Source organism: Coregonus lavaretus, assembly GCF_964263955.1.
Source record: "Coregonus lavaretus genome assembly, contig: HAP1_SCAFFOLD_5085, whole genome shotgun sequence".
In the NCBI taxonomy this organism is placed as follows: Eukaryota; Metazoa; Chordata; class Actinopteri; order Salmoniformes; family Salmonidae; genus Coregonus; species Coregonus lavaretus.
This window is the reverse complement of record NW_028157726.1, coordinates 1-20,000: the sequence shown is the minus strand read 5'-3', so window position 1 is coordinate 20,000 and position 20,000 is coordinate 1. Positions and strand designations below refer to the sequence as shown.

The window sequence follows — 20,000 nt, the reverse complement described above, 5'->3', positions numbered from 1 at the left end:
TCAATTTACGGATATGATTGAGTCTGGTCAGATCAGTACACCAGTAAATAGCTGAAGTTACACCGCAAGTCAGATGGCTCATTACCGAAAATGGTGCATGTTCAAAATTATAACCAGCTAATGTTAGCTAGCTACGTTGGCTATTAGCTCCGATCTGATATCTTAGCACCATGTTAATCTAGCCATCTAGCTAGCATAGTAGCTAATATAGCTAGGTCGCTAACGCCACAGATGAAAGGGTTAGATATCGTAATCTTTGCTAACAGGTCACATAGCTATCTAGCTAACAAACGTGCTTATGACATGCATGTGCGGGCACGTCGACACAAGCCTTATTAGTGAATTAACTAAATTAATATTTGCAACAGGAGTTCGATTTTGGTCCAATTCATCCATTTCGCAATACTGTACCTTTCTGTAGGAGAATGAGCTAGCTTGCTGCTGCTGCTGATAACTTTCTCAGCTAGCATAGCAGCAGTTTTGCTATGTGTAGGGACTATCCACAAAGCCAATAGAGAAGGGGCCGATAAATTAGAAAAGGCCAATATATCGGCAGTTCTCTTCCCATAGCCAGGCCACACAGGCTCCAGGCTGAATGGGACAAAGCATCTGTCCATAATAGAAGAAGTTCTGACCTCAGGCTAACAGGACTGCCAGTTGATTTCATAAATCTTAACTCCCTTCAACCAAACAGGCAGGCAGTTATGCTACCAACTGCTGCCTTCAACCCTGGCCATTACATTAGCAGATATGGAAGGGAACTACAATGTAGTCGTGGCTGTATCATAACAAAAAGAGATGATAGTGGTTACCTTTCCACCTATCCGGACCTGGGCCTGAAGTTTGGCCAGTTTCTCTTGATTCATGGTTTTATCTGGAAAAGAGGAACATGGAAGAGTTGTCAAGACAATATTCTCATGAATTAACAAATGACAATCAAAATGACAAATGACAATTCATTCAGCCTACTGGATGAATGTAATCTGCTTCAGGTTTATCCTGAACCATTGTGGAAGCTTTTAGTTGACCTAGCTACAATCTAAGCACTGTTGAGTGAGCTGACAGTTGAGCTAGCCATCTAACTAGCCAACACTTTTCACAAAAAGTCTGGAAACACTGCAATCATCAGGTGTTTCATTCCTTAGGACTTGACTCTTCAAAATGCCTTGTGTGATAACTGTCAGCCAAACACAGATGAATAGTTAACTACCTAGCTAGTTAAACGTTAGACCATGTCACTAACACAAAGCTAGCTAACAAACAAGCCAAAATTAGCAAGCTACCCATCGAGCTAGTAATGTTCGCTAAACCCGTAGTGTCAATTTTGAGACTCAGCTAACGTTAGCTACATATTTTATGGCTATCTATCTAGCTGTCATTTAGCCAGTTAACCATTTCATTTAATATATTCCTAAAAAGGACATATTGCCGGCGAGGTAGCTAACGTTAGCTAACTAGTTATCTAAAGGTTACTGCATATGCCATCGCTAAGTAAGATAACGTGGCTACTGTTTACCTAGCTAGCATGGTAAAACACAGTGGGATGGGGCGCTCAGAGGAAACCGAAAACCAAGGATACTGTTTAAAGGCTGTTATATGTTGTCTTTACAGGTCGTAGTCCATAGCTCTAGTTGTTAAATAATAATGATGTACCTGTGTAAAGACAGCGTCAGTAATCGGATTGATCAGTCACAGCACCTCCATCCAGACAGGTGTCTTTTCTCACCGCTTTGGTGGCTGATTTTTCGGTCAGTGTCGTTTTTGGTGTGTGAACAAAGGGGATATTCATTGATTGATTTAATGTATTAGCGGGATCATTTAAAACACAAAGATTTACAGCCACAACATGAACGCCGTTTGTACTACAGTTGCCTGCAATGTGTTTCTTTAGAGAAATCAACAGTTTGTGCCAATGTTGTGTATGGACAGATTAGCGCTTTGGTGATGTTGTTGTGGTCAAATGTTTTCATGTTGTTGTTTTTTTGCATACATAGCTAGGTTTCCATCCAATTGGCGACAGATTTTCATGCGAATATTCATTTTTGTACACCAGCTTCAAACAGCTGAAAATTATTGTAAAAATTGTTATGGAAAATATATTTTTTGATGATACAATGATTCTCTACACTGTACATGCTTGGTTTGCCACATACAATGACATTAGGTGAACTATTAGAATTGTAGCAACCAGGAAATCGCGGAGCTGCATAGTGCAGCTTTACATTTTCATGTACCGAATAAAAATCTAATGTTCAATGTGTTTCCATCATATTTCAACTTTCAAAACGGTTGTGTTAAATAGCAAATGTGCCTACAATGGTCTTGGCACCTGCGCTCTAGCCAACAGCTTGCAGATGCAGTGTGGGTAGGCTAGTCTACATGAGAATATTTTTATTTGTCAAGCATCGATCATCATGTCACCAGAATAAGACCCTCGATATTTATTGGAAAGGAGCATCAAGATCACCAGGCACTTTCAAGTGAATCTAATTTACTTAATCTGTAGCCTAATAAAACTGCATGGTTTCCCGAGTTGTAGTAGGAGGACCACACACCATATCATCCGGTGACTCCCAAGTTCACTTCGATATGATGGTTATTATATCAGTATTTGCATTTCACCACCATTTCTCGCATAATATATTTTACAGGCACAAAAAGATCCCACCATGTCCAACAAACCAATTATCTGTCTCCATTACTCCCGAGTGGCGCAGTGGTCTAAGGCACTGCATCGCAGTGCTGGCTGTGCCACTAGAGATCCTGGTTCGTATCCAGGCTCTGTCGTAGCCGGCCGCGACCGGAAGACCCATGGGGCGGCGCGCACAATTGGCCCAGCGTCGTCCAGGGTAGGGGAGGGAATGGCCGGCAGGGATGTAGCTCAGTTGGTAGAGCATGGCGTTTGCAACGCCTGGGTTGTGGGTTCGATAAAATAATGTATGCACTAACTGTAAGTCGCTCTGGATAAGAGCGTCTGCTAAAATGACTAAAATGTAAAAAATGCATTTATAACATTGTACCAGAACTTCCTGTTTCCATCACAGCTGTCGTTATTTTTTTAAATATGGTATGACTTTAATTGCATAAAAACTGTGAATGGAAATGTTGTTATACAGGAGATACAGTGCCTGAAGCAATTATTCACACCCCTTGACTTTTTCCACATTTTGTTGTGTTACAGCCTGAATTTAAAATTGATTAAATTGAGATGTTTTTGTCACTGGCCTACACACAATACCCCATAATGTCAAAGTGGAATCATATTTTTATAAATGTTAAAACATTTATAAAAAAAAATGAAAAGCTGAAATGTCTTGAGTCAATAAGTATTCAACCCCTTTGTTATTGCAAGATTAAATACATTAATGAGTTTTAAAAAAGTCACATAATATGTTGCATGGACTTTGTGTGCAATAAGTGTTTAATATGATTTTGAATGACTACCTCATCAAGGAGGTTTTCCAATGTCTCGCAAAGAAGGGCACCTATTGGTAGATGGGTAAAAATAAAAAAGCAGACATTGAATATACCTTTGAGCATGGTGAAGTTATTAATTACACTTTATTAATTACACTTTGGATGGTGTATCACTACAAAGATACAGGCGTCCTTCCTAACTCAGTTGCCGGAGAGGAAGGAAACCGCTCAAGGATTTCACCATGAGGCCAATTGTCACGATCGTTCATAGACGGGTCAGACCAAGGCGCAACGTGATATGCATACATGTTTATTTGAACCGAATAAACAACTACAAAACAACAAACGAAACGTGAAGTCCAAGGTACACAAACAACATACCTCAACACGGAACAAGATCCCACAACCCACTAGTGCCAATAGGCTGCCTATGTATGGTCCCAAATCAGAGACAACGAGCTACAGCTGCCTCTGATTGGGAACCACCCCGGCCAACATAGATCTACACATAATAGAACACCAACATAGAAATACACAACATAGAACATACACACCCTGACTCAACATATACGAGTCCCCAGAGTCAGGGCGTGACACCAATGGTGACTTTAAAACAGTTACAGAGTTTAATGGTTGTGATAGAAGAAAACTGAGGATGGATCAACAACATTGTCGTTACTCCACAATACTAACCTAAATGGCAGAGTGAAAATAAGGAAGCCTGTACAGAATAAAAATATTTCAAAACATGCATCCTGTTTGCAAGAAGACACTAAAGTAATACTGCAAAAAATGTGGCAAAACAATTCAATTTTTGTCCTGAATACAAAGTGTTGTGTTGGATTTGCCCCAAACATAACACATTACTGAATACCACTCTCCATATTTTCAAGCATAGTGCTGGCTGCATCATGTTAGGGGTACAGTGAGGGAAAAAAGTATTTGATCCCCTGCTGATTTTGTACGTTTTCCCACTGACAAAGACATGATCAGTCTATAATTTAAATGGTAGGTTTATTTGAATAGTGAGAGACAGTTTCCCTCATTAAAATGGAAATCAATTTATAACATTTTTGACATGCACATTTCTGGATTTTTTTTGTTGTTATTCTGTCTCTCACTGTTCAAATAAACCTACCATTAAAATTATAGACTGATCATTTCTTTGTCAGTGGGCAAACATACAAAATCAGCAGGGGATCAAATACTTTTTTCCCTCACTGTATGTTTGTCATCGTTAAGGACTGGGGAGAAAAATAAAACAGATAAAAAGAAAGGAAATGGAGTTAAGGCAAAATCCTATAGAAATACCTTTTTCAGTCTGCATTCCACCAGACACTGGGAGATGAATTCACCTTTTAGCAGGACAATAACCTAAAACACCAGGCCAAATCTACACTGGAGTTGCTTACAAAGAAGACAGTGAATGTTCCTGAGTGGCCGAGTTACAGTTTTGACTTAAATCTACTTGGAAATCTATGGCGAGACCTGAAAATGTTTGTCTAGCAATGATCAACAACCAATTTGACAGAGCTTGAAGAATTTTGAAAAGAATAATATAATAATATGCCATTTAGCAGACGCTTTTATCCAAAGCGACTTACAGTCATGCGTGCATACATTTTTTATTTTTATTTTTTTGTGTATGGGTGGTCCCGGGGATCGAACCCACTACCTTGGCGTTACAAGCGCCGTGCTCTACCAGCTGAGCTACAGCGGACCACAGGACCAATAATGGGCAAATGTTGCACAATCCAGGTGTGGGAAGCTCTTAGAAATTTACCCTGAAAGACTCAGCTGTAATCGCTGCCAAAGGTGCTTCTACAAACTATTGACTCAGAGGTGTAAATAGTTATTTAAATGAGATATTTCTGTATTTTATTTTCAATAAATGTGCTAAAATGTCTAAAAACACGTTTTCACTTTTTCATTATGGGATCATTGTGTGTAGATGGGTGAGATTTTTTTTTTGAATCCATTTTAAATTCGGGCTGTAACACAACAAAATTTGGACTAAAACAAGGGAGTATGAATACTTTCTGAAGGCACTGTAGATTGTACAAAGAAGAAACGAGGAAGTTCAACTCGCTTTTTCCTGTTCGTCACTAGTTAACATAGCCAAAGTGTTTTCGTGTGTGTGTTTTATTTTTATTTTTACAATTTCTCTTCTTAAAATGTTATTTTAAACCGAACCCTAACAACCAAACTGGTAACCTTATGCCTAACCATAACCTTAAATTAAAACCAAAATGCTAATTTGTGTTTAAATGTTTTTGTTTTCTACAGACAATTTTGACTTTGTGGCTGTGGTAACTGGTGGAAACCCTTTTCCTGTCCAACGGAACATCACTTCCGGTGTATTTCACTGTGCGCTAGTTTGTTGGAAGAAAGGCCGACACAGCAAACAAATATGCAGTCCCCTCTTGTGAATATCGCTTTGTTGTCCTCTTATGTTTTATTTTCTCTGACTCATATTCAGAAGGTTGCAGCTGAGGCGAATGCGAGAGGTAAGACAATCAAATGTAGCTTGGGTGGGAGCTCTGAAAGCTAGCTAGCTAACGTTATCTTAGCAATCATCAGGTCATGCTAACAAGATTCTTGCTAGCTAGCAGTTTGAGGGGGTCGTCACTAGTTACCACAGCCACAAAGTCATAATTATGTCTAAACCCCGCCTATTTCGAAAATGTCTCTTCCTAAAATCTGATTTTAAACCTAACCTTAACCACACTGCTAACCTTTATACAAACTCTAATCTTAAATTAAGACCAAAAAGCGAATTTTTATTGTCAGGAATCTTGACGATATAGCCAATTCTGACTCTGTGGCTGTGGTAAATAGGAACAACCCAATTTGAGTTATCTAACTTGGAAGCCAGATGTCAGTAAGCTTAGATCTTACTTTTAAAGCTTTATCCGTTTTGTGTTGTCGAGGACGCAATTTCGCGCCCGCAGGCTACCTGTTGATTGAAAACAAACCTCTTCCTTGTCTCATTGGGTATGGTAATCTGATTAATCCTGCTGTAGTAATACACATTATAATGTGTTATTTTTAGCATTATTGTTATTGATTACTGCATTGTGGGGTTTAGAGCTCCAAGAACGGCATTTCACTGGACTTGTGCACATGACTTGGAAAATTGAAACAATTAATTGGTATACAGCCTGAAGCTAATGCCTGCAAAATCTTGTAAATGTTCCTTACAAGCCAGAATGTTGAATAAAATAACATTTTAAAAATCACTCTACCAGTTGTCTGTGCTGTTTGTCCTTCAGCTGCTCGAAATTTGACACACCATATCCACAGGAAAGTTAGTTTTTATATAGAATATTCTCTCGTCAATAGCTATTGAACCAAGCATGCCGTGACAATGAAAATGTTGTTTGGAATCAGGGGAGGATTTAAAAAAAAAAACACGTTTAAAGCAGCTGATGGACATACAGCAAAGACAACCGGTAGAGTAAGTTTAAATATAATTTTATTCAACTTTCTGGCTTGTAATTAACATTTACACAATTGTACTTTCGGGCTGTATATACCAATTAATTGTGTATTACAGCCTGATTTAATCAGACTGTGTGTGGGTAGCCCAATAATGGACTCACTCCTTATAGTACAAGGACCTTACCTGTTTCGAGGCAAATTTGGCTCCGGAAGCCAAAACAGCCAAATACTCCTTTTGAAACGTGAATTTATTCTCAATTACGGTACGGCTCTAGAAACATAAAGCCTTCTACTTTCACATCACATCAAAATAATTTCACAAATGCTAAATTATATACTTACTGCACGCTGTTTTTAACACAGTATTTTCAGCGACAGAACGTTTGTGGCGTCAGTCTTCCGTTTACACACAGGTGTTCGGAGACGCAGGTAGCTAATTAGCACAGGTAGTCCCCTCTGGATAGCTAATTAGCACAGGTAGTCCCCTCTGGATAGCTAATTAGCACAGGTAGTCCCCTCTGGATAGCTAATTAGCACAGGTAGTCCCCTCTGGATAGCTAATTAGCACAGGTAGTCCCCTCTGGATAGCTAATTAGCACAGGTAGTCCCCTCTGGATAGCTAATTAGCACAGGTAGTCCCCTCTGGATAGCTAATTAGCACAGGTAGTCCCCTCTGGATAGCTAATTAGCACAGGTAGTCCCCTCTGGATAGCTAATTAGCACAGGTAGTCCCCTCTGGATAGCTAATTAGCACAGGTAGTCCCCTCTGGATAGCTAATTAGCACAGGTAGTCCCCTCTGGATAGCTAATTAGCACAGGTAGTCCCCTCTGGATAGCTAATTAGCACAGGTAGTCCCCTCTGGATAGCTAATTAGCACAGGTAGTCCCCTCTGTCTTCCATCTGCTTTCCATAAACAAGCTCTGTAACATGAAGATATGGCCGTGTGGGAGCCCTAACCCTATAAAAGGTGTGCAGGGTTCGATACTGCGACCAAAAACAGCCGCATTTGCGACTGTTTGACTTGGCAGTGAGACTCACATTTTTACACTGAACAAAAATATAAACTCAACAATTTCAAAGATTTTACTGAGTTAGTTCATATAAGGAAATCAGTCAATTCAAATAAATTCATTAGGCCCTAATTTATGGATTTCACATGACTGGGAATACAGATATGCATCTGTTGGTCACAGATACCTTAAAATAAAAAGGAGGGGCGTGGATCAGAAAACCAGTCAGTGTCTGGTGTGACCACCATTTGCCTCATGCAGGGTGACACATCTCCTTCGAATGGAGTTAATCAGGCTGTTGATTGTGGAATGTTGTCCCACTCCTCTTCAATGGCTGTGCGAAGTTGCTGGATATTGGCGGGAACTGGAACATGCTGTCGTACACGTCGATCCAGAGCATCCCAAACATGCTCAATGGGTGACATGTCTGGTGAGTATGCAGACCATGGAAGAACTGGGACATTTTCATCTTCCAGGAATTGTATACAGATTCTTACGACATGGGGCCGGGCATTATCATGCTGAAACATGAGGTGATGGCGGTGGATGAATGGCACGACAATGGGCCACAGGATCTCGTCACGGTATTGTACTCCGAGCATGTGCTGACCAACTGGCAAGTGTCTTCACTGACATTTTCAACATGTCCCTGACTGAGTCTGTAATACCAACATGTTTTAAGCAGACCACCATAGTCCCTGTGCCCAAGGACACTAAGATAACCTGTCTAAATGACTACCGACCCGTAGCACTCACGTCTGTAGCCATGAAGTGCTTTGAAAGGCTGGTCATGGCTCACATCAACACCATTATCCCAGAAACCCTAGACCCACTCTAATTTGCATACCGCCCCAACAGATCCACAGATGATGCAATCTCTATTGCACTCCACACTGACCTTTCCCACCTGGACAAGAGGAACACCTACGTGAGAATGCGGTTCATTGACTACAGCTCAGCGTTCAACACCATAGTGCCCACAAAGCTCATCACTAAGCTAAGGACCCTGGGACTAAACACCTCCCTCTGCAACTGGATCCTGGACTTCCTGATGGGTCGCCCCCAGGTGGTAAGGGTAGGTAACAACACATCTGCCACACTGATCCTCAACACAGGGGCCCCTCAGGGGTGCGTGCTCAGTCCCCTCCTGTACTGCCTGTTCACCCATGACTGCATGGCCAGGCATGACTCCAACACCATCATTAAGTTTGCTGACGACACAACAGTGGTAGGCCTGATCACCGACAACGATGAGACAGCATATAGGGAGGAGGTCAGAGACCTGGCCGTGTGGTGCCAGGACAACAACCTCTCCCTCAACGTGACCAAGACAAAGGAGATGATTGTGGACTACAGGAAAAAAGAGGACTGAGCACGCCCCCATTCTCATCGACTTGGCTGTAGTGGAACAGGTTGAGAGCTTCAAGTTCCTTTGTGTCCACATCACCAACAAACTATCATGGTCCAAATACATCAAGACAGTCGTGAAGAGGGCACGACAAAGCCTATTCCCCCTCAGGAGACAGAAAATATTTGGCATGGGTCCTCAGATCCTCAAAGTTATACAGCTGCACCATCGAGAGCATCCTGACTGGTTGCATCACCGCCTGGTATGGCAACTGCTCAGCCTCCGACGGCAAGGCACTACAGAGGGTAGTGCGTACGGCCCAGTACATCACTGGGGCCAAGCTTCCTGCCATCCAGGACCTCTATACCAGGCGGTGTCAGAGGAAGGCCCTCAAAATTGTCAAAGACTCCAGCCACCCTAGTCATAGACTGTTCTCTCTGCTACCGCACGGCAAGCGGTACCGGTGCGCCAAGTCTAGGTCCAAAAGGCTTCTCAACAGCTTCTACCCCCAAGCCATAAGACTCCTGAACAGATAATCATTGCTACCCAGACTATTTGCACTGCCCCCCCACCCCCCTCTTTTACGCTGCTGCTACTCTGTCTATTACTTATGCATAGTCACTTTAACTCTACCCACATGTACATATTACCTCAATTACCTCGACTAGCCGGTGCCCCCGCACATTGACTCTGCACCGTTACCCCCCTGTATATAGCCTCCCTACTGTTATTTTATTTTACTGCTGCTCTTTAGTTATTTGCTTTTATTTTTTTTACTTAACACTTAACCAACAATGCATTTTTTTATTTTATTTTTATTTTTTAAGGGCTTGTAAGTAAGCATTTCACTGTAATGTCTACACCTGTTGTATTCGGCGCATGTGGTAAATATAATGTGACTTGATTTATTAAAAGTGCCATCGATAAAATGCAGTTGTGTTCATTGTCAGGCCCTTCTCCCCCGATTGCTCAGGTTGGCCGGCGGCCAGCTCTAGGAAGTCTTGGTGGTTCCAAACTTGTTCCATTTAAGAATGATGGAGGCCACTGTGTTCTTGGGGACCTTAAATGCTGCTGAAATGTTTTGGTACCCTTCCCCAGATCTGTGCCTCAACACAATCCTGTCTCGGAGCTCTACGGACAATTCCTTCGACCTCATGGCTTGGTTTTTGCTCTGACATGCACTGTCAACTGTGGGACCTTATATAGACAGTTGTGTGCCTTTCCAAATCATGTCCAATCAATTGAATTTACCACAGGTGGACTCCAATCAAGTTGTAGAAAGATCAAGGATGATCAGTGGAAACAGGATGCACCTGAGCTCAATTTCGAGTCTCATAGCAAAGGGTCTGAATACTTATGTAAATAAGGCATTAAAAATTTTTTTTTAAAAATTTGCAAAACCTTCTAAACCTATTTTCGCTTTGTCATTATGGGTAATTGTGTGTAGATTGATGAGGGAAAAAAAGAAATTTAATAAATTTTAGAATAAGGCTGTAACGTAACAAAATGTGAATGAAAGGAAGGGGTTTGAATACTTTCCGAATGCACCGTATTACCCAGCATCCTCTACCAGTAAATGCTAAGGCAGGAATAGGAAGGCCAAACCAGGTATTTAAAAAGTTCAAAGTTCAATTCAGTCATCATGGAATAGCTTACCTTAAAAATCAACTGCTGTAACACAGTCAAGTCATCCGGGCTTCAGTCTCCTCCTGAATACACAACACTTCCTCCTGAATACACAACACTTCCTCCTGAATACACAACACTTCCTCCTGAATACACAACACGTCCTCCTGAATACACAACACGTCCTCCTGAATACACAACACGTCCTCCTGAATACACAACACTTCCTCCTGAATACACAACACTTCCTCCTGAATACACAACACTTCCTCCTGAATACACACCACTTCCTCCTGAATACACAACTCTTTAAGGTATCATGTGTTTTCTGGGTAACTGAGTCTGATGCTCTCATGCAGATAGAGACGATGGCTACAAATCATTCAAACAGTTTAAAGCACACTTATTCAATCTTCCATAATCAAAATTATACCAAATCATTTATTTTATTTTCGTGTCTCATCAAATATTACTTCGATATCAAGGGTAGAGTGAGGCTGCAGTAGCCTACCGTGGGTGCTGTTTAGCACTATCAAGGGTAGAGTGAGGCTGCAGTAGCCTACCGTGGGTGCTGTTTAGCACTATCAAGGGTAGAGTGAGGCTGCAGTAGCCTACCGTGGGTGCTGTTTAGCACATGTTAAATTGCGAAAGCAAGATGTGTTTACGGTCATGACATACTAACACACACAGCTTCACAGCAAGATCGATAGGTTTTTATATTTCATTAGAGATTATACATTTAAGAGTGTTGAATAACTACATTTTACTTGGTCTATCCCCACATTCTTTGTCTTTATAATAAATAAATAAAAAATAGTTATATTACAGTGAACGTTGATGACCCCATGTCAAAAAAATAAACCAATGTAAAAAATGTCTGGTAGAGTTTTTTCGAGATGTGTGCCACTAGTAGATCGATACTCCATTGTCACGAAGGTTGTAAAGCAAAACATGCCCATATTATGCCAGCTCGAAGATGGGGAAAATAATTGTTTCGTCCTATTATAGTGAACTTTGAGGGATTCTAATTCAGTTTTAACACAGTAAAAACGGAAGGTAAACACTGTGACATGCATGCCACTGGTAGATCAACAATCTATTGACATTAACATTGGAAAGCATAAGATGCCCATATTATGCCTGCTACAAGATGGGGAAAGTGAACATTGAGGGAACCTAATTCAATTTTAACAAAGTAAATTACAGTAGTTTTGACATGGGCATCTGATCGTACTGTTAGCCAGCAAGCTAGCTAACAGCAGACAAGGTTAGTAAGCTAAATAACCCAATAAAAATGGAAATTTCCTTGAATGTGGGAATATGCTAGGCCTACAGTGCCTTGCAAAAGTATTCATCCCCCTTGGCGTTTTTCCTATTTTGTTGCATTACAACCTGAAATGTAATTTGATTTTTATTTGGATTTCATGTAATGGACACACACAAAATAGCCCAAATTGGTGAACTGAAATAAAATAAAATAACTTATTTATTTTTTTCGAATTTTTTTAAACAACGGAAAAGTGGTGCGTGCATATATATATTCACCCCCTTTGCTATGAAGCCCCTAAATAAGATCTGGTGCAACCAATTACCTTCAGAAGTCACATAATTAGTTAGTCCACCTGTGTGCAATCTAAGTGTCACATAATCTGTCACATGATCTCAGTATATATACACCTGTTCTGAAAGGCTTGCAACACCACTAAGCAAGGGGCACCACCAAGAAAGCGACGCCATGAAGACCAAGGAGCTCTCCAAACAGGTCAGGGACAAAGTTGTGGAGAAGTACAGATCAGGGTTGGGTTATAAAAAAAAAATATCCGAAACTTTGAACATCCCACAGAGCACCATTTAAATCCATTATTAAAAAATTGAAAGAATATGGCACCACAACAAACCTGCCAAGAGAGGGCCGCCGACCAAAACTCACGGACCAGGCAAGGAGGGCATTAATCAGAGAGGCAACAAAGAGACCAAAGATAACCCTGAAGGAGCTGCAAAGCTCCACAGCGGAGATAGGAGTATCTGTCCATAGGACCACTTTAAGCTGTACACTCCACAGAGCTGGGCTTTACGGAAGAGTGGCCAGAAAAAAGCCATTGCTGGCTCTAAAGGGAAGGGTATGGCTGGCTCTAACGTGTGTGTCCTCAGATCAGGAGTGGGGGGCTGGTTTGGGCAGGGCAACACCTCTTCTCTGTTTGTCCTCCCATCCATCCCTCTGTTTTTATCCTGTCATCTGCCTCATGCCTCCTGTATCTGTGCCTCATAGTCCCCCTGTGAAACCTGTAAGGGAGAGGGAGATGGAGACAGGAGAGGTTCATGTTTGCGACAGTTCCCAGGGTCAAGTATTGAAACGAACACCATGCAAGAGGCTACAGAGAATTGGTGTGTGTGTGTGTGCTCACCTCACCAAGTTGTTTCTCTTGTGTTTCCAGCAGTCAGGTTGGAGTCTCTTCTGCTCCTATTCTGTTGGTTGGCCTCAATGGAGTACGTCCTCCTCTCCTCTCATCTCCCACTTCTCCCCCGAGGTCACAAGGAAGCAATGGTGTGCTATGTTAATCACACTGTATTATTGATTAGGCCAGGGACGATACCAGTATCGCGATACTCGTTAGTATCGTGGTAAGGAAACAAAACGCGAAGCAGATTTTACTTCTTTAGGAAAACAGCCCTAATGTTGGAAACAAACATAATTATGTTGTCAATCTTTTTATTTTAAGCTATAGCACACAATATTTTACATACAGCAGGTTTTTAAAGGACCAAAGACTTAAGTCTGCTTTGTGTTTTCATTTTTGCCATGGACAATATTCACTACATGACCAAAAGATGGTCGTCAAACATCTCAGTCCAAAATCATAGGCATTAATATGGAGTTGGTCCCCCCTTTGCTGCTATAACAGCCTCCACTCTTCTGGGAAGGCTTTCCACTAGATGTTGGAACATTGCTGCGGGGACTTGCTTCCATTCAGCCACAAGAGCATTAGTGAGGTCGGGGCACTGATGTTGGGCGATTAGGCCTGGCTCGCAGTCAGCATTCCAATTCATCCCAAAGGTGTAAGATGGAGTTATGATCAGGGCTCTGTGCAGGCCAGTCAAGTTCTTCTACACCGATCTCGACAAACCATTTCTGTATGGACCTCGCTTTGTACACGGAGGCATTGTCATGCTGAAACAGGAAATGGCCTTCCCCAAACTGTTGCCACAAAGTTGGAAGCACAGAATCGTCTAGAATGTCATTGTATGCTGTAGCATTAAGATTCCCTTCACTGGAACTAAGGGGCCTAGCCCGAACCATAAAAAACAGCCCCAGACCATTATTCCTCCTCCACCAAACGTTACAGTTGGTACTATGCATTGGGGCAGGTAGCGTTCTCCTGGCATCTGCCAAACCCAGATTCATCCGTCGGACTGCCAGATGGTGAAGCGTGATTCATCACTACAGAGAACGTGTTTCCACTGCTCCAGAGTCCAATGGCGGTGAGCTTTACACCACTCCAGCCAACGCTTGGCATTGCGCATGGTGATCTTCGGCTTGTGTGCAGCTGCTCAGCCATGGAAACCCATTTCATGAAGCTCCCGACTAACAGTTATTGTGCTGACGTTGCTTCCAGAGGCAGTTTGGAACTCTGTAGTGAGTGTTGCAACCGAGGACAGACGATCTTTACGCGCTTCAGCACTCGCCGGTCCCGTTCTGTGAGCTTGTGTGTGGCCTACCACTTCGCGACTGAGCCGTTGTTGCTCCTAGACGTTTCCACTTTACAATAACAGCACTTACAGTTGACCAGGCCGCTTCTGAATCTAGTTGATTATCCCTGGGCTAGGGTGATAGAACCTCTTCTTGTACTAGAAAATGAATTCTTCATCTGATGTGCAATTATTGATAACAATCTTTTCTCTAATTTCTCACCATGCAACTATATAGACAAAGTAGAATGGAAACTTTCTCTGAGACCTAGTTAGTTTGGCTACAATATCCATAGTACACAAGCCACCCTGCAGTCATATCAGCAGCAGAGTGAGATCAAGTTACAGTGAATCTTGCATTCTTTGTTCCCTGTGTTCAGTTCCCAGCAATGATCCCTTCATCTCTTTTAGCGAAGAGTAGACCCACCCCATGTCCTGGTTAACCAGTTACGCAAAAAGCCTGACACTCAAATGTGATTCTCCCCCAGGGTTCGGAGACAACATCCACTGGAGGAGTCTGGACGATGGGAAGAAGGAGGCAGAGGCCAGGTAAGGATATTTAACCCTGATATAAACACCTCTGGAAGAGCTAATGGGGTGTATTCACTAGGAACCAAATGGAAGCAAACTCGTTTTGAGTAAAGTTTACGGTGCAAAAATGTTTTGCAACTGTTCGACTAATGAATATACCCCTGGCCTCTCTTGCTAGGAGGATATCAATTGTATGGAACCATTGGCGAGTTTGCGTACAGTACTTTAACACATTACTTATCCTCTTCACAGTGGACTGCCACTGATGGTTATCGTCCACAAGACCTGGTGTGGAGCCTGCAAAGGTAAAGACCTTCCTCTTATAATAACCTGATTACATTTACAAAACAGCCATGTCATCTCCTGCACAATGAAGCCATCATCATCATGTTCAGTTTTCTCCCTCCAGCTCTGAAGCCCAAGTTCGCTGAGTCCAAGGAGATCTCTGAGCTGGCTCACAACTTTGTCATGGTCAACCTGGAGGTGAGGATAATGGACTGTTTAATTATTAAGAGTCTATTGACGCATCTGTGCGTCAATCTAAGTAACTTAATAGAAAATTCCCCATCAAAATCTGTCAGTTTAAGCTAGATATAGTTTTTTTTTTGCATGGGCTGCGTCTCAATCCACCTCATCCTCCTTTGTCGTCCTTCCTCATCTGCGGTGAAAGGTGACAGAGCTAGAGCGGTGTTTGTCAGACCGTGAGACGTAGCGTCCGAACGGTTTCTACGGAAAGGGGGAGAACACCATGGTTTGTTTTTGTGCCAACAAAAATAAGGGGTTAAATGTGTCCAACAAAACAACAAATATTTCCTGAGATTTTTTTATATCCTAGATATAGGACAGACACTTCAAACCCTTATTCCTTATGATACATTTTTTGCCATCGGATGAATCCCAGAACATATTCCAGTCTGTGCTAGCGAAACAGTCCTGTAGCGTAGCATCCACGTCATCTGACTACTTTCGTATTGAGCGAGTCACTGGTACTTCCTGTTTTAGTTTTTGCTTGTAAACAGGAATCAGAAGGACAGAATTATGGTCAGATTTGCCAAATGTAGGGCGAGGGAGAGCTTTGTATGCGTCTCTGTGTGTGGAATAAAGGTGGTCTAGAGTTTTTTTTTTTTTCTCCCTCTGGTTGCACATGTGGTCCTCTGTAGCTCAATTGGTAGAGCACGGCGCTTGTAACGCCAGGGTAGTGGGTTCGATCCCCGGGACCACCCATACGTAAAAATGTATGCACACATGACTAAGTCGCTTTGGATAAATTATATTATGTGACATGCTGGTAGAGAAATTAGGTCAAACGGATTTAAGTTTGCCTGCATTAAAGTCCCCGGCCACTAGGAGCGCCGCCTCTGGATGAGCATTTTCTTGTTTGCTTATGGCCTTATACAGCTCGTTGAGTGCGGTCTTAGTGCCAGCATCGGTTTGTGGTGGTAAATAGACAGCTAGGAAGAATATAGATAAACTCTCTTGGTAAATAGTGGGTCTACAGCTTATCATGAGGTACTCTACCTCAGGGGAGCAACACCTCGAGACTTCTTTAATATTAGACATCGCGCACCAGCTGTTATTGACAAATACACACACACCAACACCCCTCGTCTTACCAGACGTAGCTGCTCTGTCCTGCCGATGCACAGAAAACCCAGCCAGCTCTATATTATCCATGTCGTCGTTCAGCCACGACTCGGTGAAACATAAGATATTACAGTTTTGTCCCGTTGGTAGGATAGTCTCGAGCGGAGATCATCCAGTTTATTCTCCAGTGATTGCACGTTGGCCAATAGAACGGATGGTAGAGGCGGGTTACCCACTCGCCGACGAATTCTCACAAGGCACCCCGATCTCCGCCCCCTGTATTTCCGTCTTTTCTTTCACACGAATTACGGGGATTTGGGCCTGGTCTCGGAGAAGCAGTATATCCTTCGCGTCGGACTCATTTTAAAGAAACCACGTATAGAACAGGTCCCTATGTCACTACTTATGAGTTCAACTCATACTAATCTCATGTTCTCAGGATGAGGAGGAACCTAAAGATGAGGCCTACAGTCCTGATGGTGGATACATCCCCAGGATACTGTTCCTAGGTAAGAACTCTAACCCCTAACCCAGCCCTAACAGTCCTGATGGTGGCTACATCCCCAGGATACTGTTCCTAACTAACCCCTAACCCAGCCCTAACAGTCCTGATGGTGGCTACATCCCCAGGACACTGTTCCTAAGTCTCTACATAATACTAGTTATTCTGTAAGAAGAGCCTACTAGAAGAGTACTTTTTAATTCATCATTTGCTCTGCTCCCAACCCCCATAATTATAATGCCGTCTTTACCTTCCTGTTCCTGTCCATTCCCACCCCATAGATCCCAGTGGTAAAGTCCACCCTGAGATCACCAACAAAGACGGAAACCCCAACTACAAGTACTTTTACAGCAACGCAGACCAAGGTGAGAATCCCATATTGTCTGTTTGGATGATGAAGATGATGGTTGAATCATTGCAGTGCCTTGCTTAGGTCAATCTTCTCATTCCTCTCCGACTGACTGCTCTGTTTCCCCTGGGGTCTGTCTGTCTGTCTAGTTGTGTCTGCTATGAAGAAGGCCCAGGAGAAGCTGACAGGAGATGCCTTCAGGACCCACATTGAAGACGAGCTGTAAGGTGGTAGAAGGTGGGGGGAGAAGGCTGCAAGGTTCTAGGAGGGGGAGAAGGCTGCAAGGTTCTAGGAGGGGGGGGGGGGGGGGAGAAGGCTGCAAGGTTCTAGGAGGAGGGGGAGAAGGCTGCAAGGTTCTAGGAGGAGGGGGGGGGGAGAAGGCTGCAAGGTTCTAGGAGGAGGGGGGGGGGGAGAAGGCTGCAAGGTTCTAGGAGGAGGGGGGGGGAGAAGGCTGCAAGGTTCTAGGAGGAGGGGGGGGGGAGAAGGCTGCAAGGTTCTAGGAGGAGGGGGAGAAGGCTGCAAGGTTCTAGGAGGAGGGGGGGGGGGGGAGAAGGCTGCAAGGTTCTAGGAGGAGGAGGGGGGGGGGGGAGAAGGCTGCAAGGTTCTAGGAGAGGGGGGGGGGTGGAGAAGGCTGCAAGGTTCTATCCACTATCCTTCTACCTGAAGTGTCCACTCGTTCACTTCACTATCCCATGCTTACTGCACTCCGATGGCTTTTAAATACATAAGGAGTGAGCAGTACTCTAGTTGTTTCAACTTTATAGTACTCTAGTTGTTTCAACTTTATAGTACTCTAGTTGTTTCAACTTTATAGTACTCTAGTTGTTTCAACTTTATAGTACTCTAGTTGTTTCAACTGTATAGTACTCTAGAGTTGTGAATGAATGTGAGTCCATCCGACACATTATAGGTGCTATTGTTTAGTTTCTCCATGTAACTTGTTTCGTATTAATAATAGGCTTATTGATTGGTTTTATGTTCAACTTTTGATGTAATCCATCCACATATCAAAACGTCATTCGCAGGTTGAATTGTACTTGAACACAGGCCCTGTAACATCTCTGTAGAGGGTTGATCAACAGAACAGGTAGACCCATAAACTGTCCAGCAGTTAAACACACACTAACAAAAATACTTCAAACGGTAGAGGTGTCTTTCAACCACCATGTTAACGTGCTTCCAACTCTACAGGTCATTTTTGAAAACACTCACTCCATCAATGTATACAAGGGGCCTTGTAGTCTGTCAGTCTCCTTTTTTTCCTCATGGGGGATTTCTTTTTAAAATCAATAAAAATGTTGAATCCTGCCATTATCTGGGGCATTTAGTTGGCAAAATGTACAATTGCTAAAGATGATTTTACAAAAACAAAACCCATTTCTATTTTGCTGCGTGTGGAAGTTTGAACCCCCAAGTGGCTCATAATTTTGACTGACGAGACCAAACTGCTTTCTGTGATGAAATGTCTTCTCATGCTGTATTTTTTTACATGTATGTACACAGCCAAGCGTGTTAATAAAGTTTGTTGTATGGAATGATCTGAAGTTCTGTGTGGAATGACAAGATGGAATTGTGGAAGCAAATGTACTGTTTGTCAACACCAATATGTAGACTGATGCTCGTGTAAGTTGGAAGTCGCTCTGAATAAGAATGTCTGCGAAATGACTAAAGTTGTCATTTTTAAAATGCTTTTATCCAAAGACACTTTCAAATCTGTATCGCGCGCTAGAAATTAAGGTCATTTTCCGATTGAGCCGACATATGCCGTTTCTACGGTGAATGCAGCCTCCGCTAATGCAGGAACGTTGCCTTTTAAATTTAAAATCAAACTAACGCTGAATTTCCACGATACGGCCTTAGTCACTAAGCATATAGCAGGAGCACTGACTGGGTATTCAGCCACGTACAGAAAAAAATTATGTAAACGTATTTAACTTCTCCGTAGTTTGTGAATAAATGAATACTACAACACTCAGCTAGGGAATAGTACATTTTATTTTTTATTTTCGTCTAACAGTGATCCCTTAAGTATTGCCATAAAACACTTTGAAGCTGTGACTAGTGTTCACTAAGTAAACAATTCAATACAAATACTAACGTAATAATTAATTACTATTCAAATTCAGTGCGTCGATTCAATTCAATCTACAGTAGTTTATTTAGACAGTGTAAGACATCTTGAATTGAAATTGACCACAACGGTGACACCTTGACGGCCTTTCAAGATTGCTGCTGAATTCCAAAAGAAAACCGATCGGTCTTGAGATTGTATAAAACATTTTCCAGCTTTAAAATATTAAAATGAAATTTTTTATTTGAACAAATAAATAAAACAAAAATAAGTATTTATCTATTATAAGATCATTGATATACTAAGCAGCCTGTACAAAAAAATGCCACAAAAGTGAAGGAATGTTAGTTGAAAGTGTGTCCTCCATAGCTGGAACAAAACATATAAAACGTTTAATTAAATTTCTCTGTAGGCTCTAAAAGACAGTCTCTTC

The 20,000-nt window shown here is 42.2% G+C and overlaps 2 protein-coding genes across 4 annotated transcripts in view; one reads left to right on the top strand and one right to left on the bottom strand.

The window, feature by feature from the left end:
* The window catches only part of LOC311124985 (transcription factor BTF3 homolog 4-like), a 12,906-nt gene extending 11,148 nt beyond the window's left edge, over positions 1-1,758 (bottom strand). The window contains exons 1-2 of one of the 3 annotated variants that reach the window (XM_084199073.1): positions 1,654-1,758; positions 813-874 (exon numbers count right to left, since the gene is read on the bottom strand). In XM_084199073.1, coding sequence (XP_084055199.1) covers positions 813-866 — 54 coding nt within the window. In that variant the 5' untranslated portion in view covers positions 867-874; positions 1,654-1,758. Of the gene's footprint in view, positions 1-812; positions 875-1,283; positions 1,453-1,516; positions 1,550-1,653 lie in introns of those variants that run through there. The other 2 variants (XM_084199074.1, XM_084199072.1) reach the window with 2 other exon arrangements.
* Positions 1,759-5,771: 4,013 nt separating this feature from the next.
* LOC311124984 (thioredoxin domain-containing protein 12-like) lies at positions 5,772-19,034 on the top strand. Its single transcript, XM_084199071.1, has 7 exons — positions 5,772-5,924; positions 15,019-15,079; positions 15,314-15,366; positions 15,471-15,544; positions 17,085-17,154; positions 17,429-17,512; positions 17,646-19,034. The coding sequence occupies exons 1-7, from the start codon at positions 5,828-5,830 to the stop codon at positions 17,720-17,722; spliced, it is 516 nt and encodes a 171-aa protein (XP_084055197.1). The 5' UTR covers positions 5,772-5,827; the 3' UTR covers positions 17,723-19,034.
* Positions 19,035-20,000: the final 966 nt, after the last annotated feature.

Excerpts from the sequence above, each read along its gene's own strand:
- LOC311124984 (XM_084199071.1), top strand. The coding sequence starts at position 5,828 with ATGCAGTCCCCTCTTGTGAATATCGCTTTGTTGTCCTCTTATGTTTTA. Across the intron at positions 5,925-15,018 it reads AGCTGAGGCGAATGCGAGAG|GGTTCGGAGACAACATCCAC; the intron begins GTAAGACAATCA and ends ATTCTCCCCCAG. Across the intron at positions 15,080-15,313 it reads AAGAAGGAGGCAGAGGCCAG|TGGACTGCCACTGATGGTTA; the intron begins GTAAGGATATTT and ends TCCTCTTCACAG.